The sequence below is a fragment of the Diadema antillarum genome, unplaced genomic scaffold (genome assembly GCF_040938485.1).
Source record: "Diadema antillarum isolate AM-2024a unplaced genomic scaffold, OU_Dant_1.0 scf00000192, whole genome shotgun sequence".
Lineage (NCBI taxonomy): Eukaryota > Metazoa > Echinodermata > Echinoidea > Diadematoida > Diadematidae > Diadema > Diadema antillarum.
This window is the reverse complement of record NW_027271081.1, coordinates 2,980,950-2,988,582: the sequence shown is the minus strand read 5'-3', so window position 1 is coordinate 2,988,582 and position 7,633 is coordinate 2,980,950. Positions and strand designations below refer to the sequence as shown.

General features: G+C 44.1%; 1 protein-coding gene across 1 annotated transcript; it reads left to right on the top strand.

Moving 5' to 3' along the window:
- Positions 1–1,318: 1,318 nt before the first annotated feature.
- LOC139723542 (tubulin beta chain-like) lies at positions 1,319–7,633 on the top strand. Its single transcript, XM_071634783.1, has 3 exons — positions 1,319–1,375; positions 5,960–6,295; positions 6,689–7,633. The coding sequence occupies exons 1-3, from the start codon at positions 1,319–1,321 to the stop codon at positions 7,631–7,633; spliced, it is 1,338 nt and encodes a 445-aa protein (XP_071490884.1).

The window sequence follows — 7,633 nt, the reverse complement described above, 5'->3', positions numbered from 1 at the left end:
TCGCTGCGGTCCTTAGCGGCAGTACCTCGCAGGCAACTCCCATGCAGGTACTTCGCAGCTGTAACGCAGGTACTTCGCAGTTTCCGTATGTCGGTCGTAACTGAAAACGGATCGGTTTCGAAGCTCTCACGCAGGTCACTCGGGTTACATGCAAGGAGCAGGTAGGGGACCTAAGTAGCACGCGTCTAGCAGGCATGGAAAGACGCAAGTACAGAACTCGCCAACATCCTTGCCGTCCGCAGAAAATTTTCCAGCACGCAGGATAATTTTCTGCGGGCGGACAATGATTTGGGCGAGTTTCGCGTGCGTCTGATACCTGCTGGACGTGTGCTACATACATTCTACTCACGTTCCAGTTACGGGCAAGTTGCGTGGGAGTTGCCCGCGAGGTGCTACCACTACGGCCCTTCTACTGGTGTTCTGCGTAGGATTAACTTTAGTTTTTTTTTACCACAATTAGCCCAAACAATATCACAATAAAATGTATGTGGTAATATCATGGTATATGTGACAAAACATAGTGCTTAAAGGGAAGTCGTCAGTTATCATGGAGACGGATAGGTAAATAAAACAGTAACAAACAAACCATCTTCGCAACCATATTCGTTTTGTTGCCATGGTTTGACCAGTCACACTTAGAGCTTGATTCACCCCTGAGAATCTCCCATAAAAGCGCAGATAAGAGGATTTTAAAGATAACATCTATTAGTTGGTTAGGGATGGTCTAATAAAATCTTTGCTTACCTCTTTTTAGTCGTCAGTGGTACATTCTTTTTCCACGTATAAAAATTAAAAAGAATGACTTTTAACAATCACGGCTTTTCGGCTTCTTCGCATAACATTCCAAACACACTGTGTCAAAAGATACAAAATAGATGCGTCCCTTGCATCCTGGCATAATGTTTGTGCAACATATTCTATTATCCCACGTCACAATACGTGGTAACCCAATTCCGATTCTGAACAAGAGGGACTTGTACTGATAAGCCATTGTCATCTTTACGGATTAGTCAAACCGATGTAACTTTTCAGTGGATACTTATTTAGTCCACAGAGTTCAGAGATAAACACGTCGAGCAAACTTAGCAGGTCGAACTTTTGAGAGAATCCCTGATGACGACATGTCATAGACAGGACATTACATAGGATGACGGTTGGGATTTAGGAGGCGGTTTGTATTGCAACTTGCCAGTTTGAGTTTAGTTCCGTCTTGCACCAGTGCTGGAGAGGCTGTGCTAGTCTGCACGAAAGGAAGAGACTTCGCCTTTGTACTTGTTTCCTTCTTGCGATAGAGCGAAACATCGACAGCAAAAGAAAAATGAGGGAAATCGTTCATATTCAGGCTGGTCAGTGTGGTAACCAGATTGGAGCCAAGGTAATGTGCTTGCCCTCTCGTAGTGATGTCCGAACATAGATTTTTCTGAATGTTTGACATTTTAGAATATAAATCGTTGCACCAACCTCACAAATTATAAGAATAAAGCTCTAAGCTCTACCTCACTAGACTTTATACATACATACAGATGGTGCACATTGGGAATAAGAGCTAAATTCCGTGATTTTAACACTTCGATGAAAAAGTATTGCACCAAAAATTTGCACCAGATCGCTGAATTTCAGGTCTGAACACGCAAAATCACCTTCGTGTGGCAGGGGATATGCCCCTATCTACACCCTCGTGTGCATGCTTTTTCTGTTTGATTCTGAACAGACAGCGTTCATGATATTCAGTGTAAAAATTAATACAAGAAGACTAGTGTATTTAAATTATACCATTTTATAGGCAAATTGTTCAATAATAATCTACACTAAAATATACTGCAACCTTAAACAAGTGGGACTGTTTCAACTCGTTAAAACACGCAAAAACATGCATCAAATTGCACCATTTGCAACATCAAAATGCAAAAAGTTCTCACCGTGGGAGGGGGGACACCGCCCTCCCACACCCTCCCCTCCCCCCTCGCTCGCTCCACTCGCTCGGGTACAGTCGAGTTCATGATATTCAGTGAAAAGAATTAATACAAGAAGTGTATTTGAATTATATCATTTATAGGTAAATTGTTCAATAATAATCTACACTAAAATATACTGCTACCTTAAACAAGCGGGACTGTTTCACGTCGATAAAACGCGCAGAAACATGCATCAAATTGCACCATTTGCAATATAAAAATGCAAAAAGTTCTTATCGTGGGAGGGGGGACACCCCCCTCCCACACCCTCCCCTCCCCCTTCGCTCGCTCCGCTCGCTCGGGTTCAGTCGCGTTCATGATATTCAGTGAAAAGAATTAATACAAGAAGTGTGTTTAAATTATACCATTTTATAGGCAAATTGTTCAATAACAATCAACACTAAAATATACTGCTGCCTTAAACAAGTGGGACTGTTTCACGTCGATAAAACGCGCAAAAACATGCATCAAATTGCACCATTTGCAACATCAAAATGCAAAAAGTTCTTACACGCCCCTCCCACACCCTCCCCTACCCCCTCGCTCGCTCCGCTCGCTCGGGTTCAGTCGCGTTCATGATATTCAGTGAAAAGAATTAATACATGAAGTGTATCTAAATAGGCAAATTGTTCAATAATAATCTACATCGAAATAAACTGCTACCATAAACAAGTGGGACTGTTTCACGTCGATAAAACGCGCAAAAACATGCATCAAATTGCACCATTTACAACATCAAAATGCAAAAAGTTCTTACCGTGGGACGGGGGACACCCCCCTCCCACACCCTCCCCCCCCCCCCCCCCCCTCGCTCGCTCCGCTCACTCGGGTTCAATCGCATTCATGATATTCAGTGAGAAGAATTAATACAAGAAGTGTATCTAAATTATACCCTTTTATAGGCAAATTGTTCGATAATAATCTACATCAAAATAAACTGCTACCATAAACAAGTGGGAATGTTTCACGTCGATAAAACGCGCAAAAACATGCATCAAATTGCACCATTTACAACATCAAAATGCAAAAAGTTCTTACCGTGGGAGGGGGGACACCCCCCTCCCACACCCTCCCCCCCCCCCCCCCCCTCGCTCGCTCCGCTCGCTCGGGCTCCGTCGCTTCGCTCCCTTGCAGACTAACCCCCCCCCCTAAGATGAAATCCTGGCTACGCCGTTGATGCAGCTTGCAGATCATTTGGATCTACCAGCAAAAGAGTATCCAAAACCAGATTCTGCAAGGTATATTTGTATATGTATATATATATATATATATATATATATATATATATATATATATATGGCAGAACATTTATAAGATATGTATGGCTCGTCTAACCACATATATATTATATATATTCATGTATTCTTGTAGCCATTAACTGTTGACCGGGATACATGTAGTATAACTCAACATAAGAAAAAGCGTATTATATGCTTTGCATACTTCCTGTTAAGCCCACCCCCCCCCCCCCCCCCCCGCCTGCGTTTTTTTTTAAAGACGGCACAGATTGGGGCATGGCGCGTGTTAAACCTATGGGAGAAACGTTGGGTTAGGGTTTTTGGTTATGGTTATGGTTAGGGTTAGGGTTAGGGTTGGGGTTAGGGTTAGGGTTAGGGTTAGGGTTAGGGTTTGATGGTTAGGGTTAGGATTAGGATTAGGGTTAGGTTTAGGGATAGGGTCCCCGATAGATTTTTAGTTTCCCCAATCTGTGCCGTCTACAAAAAACACGCCCCCCGCCTATCCATTGGGGAGCTATACGTAAGTGCACGAGGTGATGCGCCACCACTGATCTCTATGGATAGGTACAGCCCCTGTACATAGAGATCCGTGGGCGCCTTTGAGGAACATCTGGGTCCCGTTCCTAAAGAAAGTCGAGTTTCTAGCAACGGGGTCCTGGACTTGTCGATTTTTAAAGGGGATGGCTAGTAACTGATCAGTGGAAATCAGTGGGAATGCTGGGGGATGATTGTTAACGGGCCGTTAATGGTCACCCCGTCACTGTACAGGCATGCTAACCTGGAAACATTAAACTGCACATTACTTGAATATAGGACCATTCTGAAGCAAATGATTTTCACACAACAATAGATATAAAATGTACTCTTAAATGAATCCCACAAGGATTGGAACAATCATCCCCCGGCATTCCCACTGATTCCCACTGATCAATTATTAGCCATCCCTTTAAGTATTTAGTGTTTAAAATCAATGCGAGGCGTGTCATGAGTGCCAGGTTGGGGCCAAGTTCACCGGTGTTTCGCTTTAAATAATCAAGACATTACTTTGACAGGGAGGTGTCTCAGTTCCCAGGCCTGCCCAGGAAGATGATTTGTCTCAATCGGTCCCAGTATACATGACCCAAGTTCGATTTACGAGTCCAAATCTAAGGAATGCTTTGCGTAATACCATCCAGTGGAGGTCCCGCGTGCGAGAAAGATTCACATTCATGCATGCAAAAGATCCCCCGTCATTCAAAGAACAGGGCGTATTTCTAACCTGGTGAAGCGCTCTGCCTCGCGTTCAACTAAACCCCATGGAAAACCAACTGGGTACAGCTATATAAGGGTCACTCAACCATATTTTCAGATGGAAAATGATACTCACAAACAAACAAATGAGCATGACTAACGATTTACAAGTTTGTTTGTTTTTATACCGGTAGCATAAAAGAAAATGCGATAGTGATGTCCCAAAGTGAAATAACATTCGACAATCCTCAAATTTAGAAAAGAGAAATAAAGGTGCTTCCCATCGAAATCCGGAGGTATAACGATAATGGATATGTCATTTTGGGATTGACGAACCTTAGAAAAAATGAACGCCTTTTGTCAGATTAACGAACCTTTGCGATGCGGAACTGTAACCATCATTTTTTTTTTTTTGTCCAAGGTCACTCGATGACACCCCGTATTGTAGAATTACATGAACGACATGGGAGGGGGCAGCTGGAGAGAAGATCGAGCAGTAGAAAGGGGAAATCGATACTCAGGTAATAACAAGAATCAATAATGGTGAAGGGTTAGGCTACCTTTAAAGGTTAATCTTCAAGATTACTGTATCAACAGGAGACGATTATGTAAGTTCGATCACCATCATGATTTTTGTCTCCCAAGGACCTGTGTAGATGAGGGTGTGGGAGGAGAACAAACATCGAGAGCTCCTATACCAGACAGGTCCACGTGGAGGCGCCCTTATACGCACAAATTAAGTTTGTGATATTCCTTAACACTATCACATACTCTCTAAAAGGGTAACGGCAAAGTGGCAGGGTCCTCTGGTGGAGCTGTGCCAACAGGGAAGAAGCTACCCTAGATAAAGAAAACCATTATTACTACCTTTTTTTAAAGGAGGAGTTATACAGAAATGCGTATTCACTAATAACAAGAAAAGATGGTTGTTTGGTTTTTTTTTTTTTTACTATTCTGTGAAAGAGATGTGAGTAGCGGACAGTAATACTTTATCGGATTTCCGTCTATGACATTATGACTGATAATTAGCAAAGTGAAATTAATTTGAACATTTGCGTTCAATAACGTTTTGTAGGATTGTTTTTCATTGCAACATGTGCTGCTTACTTCTGTGTCTGTGTACTCATAAACTATATAGTTATCTTAAACGCAGAGATGCTTCCTTTCAAGCAAGAATTTTAGATATGGGGGTGAGGGAGAAGATTACGACAGGCGAGAGAAAGTCTTCCCCATAGTGTTTGTTTAAAATGTACCAAAAAAAATCAAACCCTGATGGGGGAAATGGATACACGAGATACGGCATCTGTTTGAATAAAATTTTGTAGAAAACTAGACATTAGTGCACGCTAAAAACTGCGCGATTGAGATGTTCCCTCGATCAATCTACTTAGTACAATTATTTGTTTCTCTCTCTCTTTCAAGGAACAAAAATCGGATTCCACTTTTCTACTTAGCACTAATATTGATGAAGCCCGGTATCAACTTGTGTTTCAGTTCTGTTTTATCTAAATACTGGAGTTCTTCTTATCCTACCAGTTCTGGGAGGTGATCTGTGACGAGCATGGCATCGATCCGACCGGAACCTACCATGGCGACTCCGACCTTCAGCTAGAACGTATCAACGTCTACTACAATGAGGCCACTGGAGGCAAGTACGTCCCAAGGGCGGTGCTCGTCGACCTCGAGCCCGGCACCATGGACGCGGTCCGATCGGGGCCCTTCGGTCAGATCTTCAGACCGGACAACTTCGTATTCGGCCAGAGCGGAGCCGGGAACAACTTTGCCAAGGGACACTACACGGAGGGAGCCGAGCTGGTCGACTCCGTGCTCGATGTCGTCAGGAAGGAATCAGAAAGCTGCGACTGCCTTCAGGTGATGATTTCTGCTGTAATTTGGTCAGACTCGACCAGGCTCTATAAGCAAATAAGTAAGCGAGGACAACTGCGTGACAGCTTCCAAAATGATAATGAAAATCTCAGATTTTGAACATGTAATGCATCTCCATTGTCCATAAAAGTGTGATATATTCAATTCCTGTCAATTGGTAGGTTTCAACGTCACAATGGGCTGTTCTCATTGTCATGCATGCACTATATGGCTATTCTATAATCGTTTGCATAGGCTATAGGTCATATTCATCACTTCAAGAATGGCAGTAACGGAAAAAAAAGTATAGAGGTAATTGAAGTCGCCTTCACTATTCATGAAGATGAATCTGTCATGAGGTTAGGTATAATACTGATTTTCATCTTGTTGCTTTCACAGGGTTTCCAGCTAACTCATTCTCTTGGAGGTGGTACTGGTTCCGGTATGGGCACACTGTTGATCAGCAAAGTCCGAGAGGAATACCCAGATCGCATGATGACCACGTACAGCGTGGTGCCGTCTCCAAAGGTTTCGGACACTGTGGTGGAACCTTACAATGCCACGTTGTCAGTGCATCAGTTGGTCGAGAACACTGACGAGACATTCTGTATTGACAACGAAGCCCTCTACGACATCTGCTTCAGGACCCTCAAGCTCACCACACCAACCTACGGTGACTTGAATCATCTGGTGTCTGCTACCATGAGTGGTGTTACCACCTGCCTCCGGTTCCCTGGACAGCTCAACGCAGATCTCCGCAAGTTAGCAGTCAACATGGTTCCCTTCCCTCGTCTCCATTTCTTCATCCCAGGCTTCACTCCTCTAACCAGCCGTGGTAGCCAACAGTACCGCGCCCTCACCGTTCCAGAGCTAACAGCGCAGATGTTCGACGCTAAGAACATGATGGCAGCCTGTGATCCCCGTCATGGCCGCTACCTCACCGTAGCCGCTATGTTCCGTGGTCGTATGTCCATGAAGGAAGTCGATGAGCAGATGCTCAACGTCCAGAACAAAAATAGCAGCTACTTCGTCGAGTGGATCCCCAACAACGTCAAGACTGCGGTCTGTGACATCCCACCACGTGGTCTCAAGATGTCAGCCACCTTCATCGGCAACAGCACCGCCATCCAGGAACTCTTCAAGCGAGTCTCGGAGCAGTTCACCTCCATGTTCCGGCGGAAAGCTTTCCTCCACTGGTACACTGGCGAGGGCATGGACGAGATGGAGTTCACTGAGGCTGAGAGCAACATGAACGATTTGGTGTCCGAGTACCAGCAGTACCAGGACGCCACCGCCGAGGAAGAAGGGGAATTCGACGAGGAGGAAGAAGATGAAGAAGTTTAA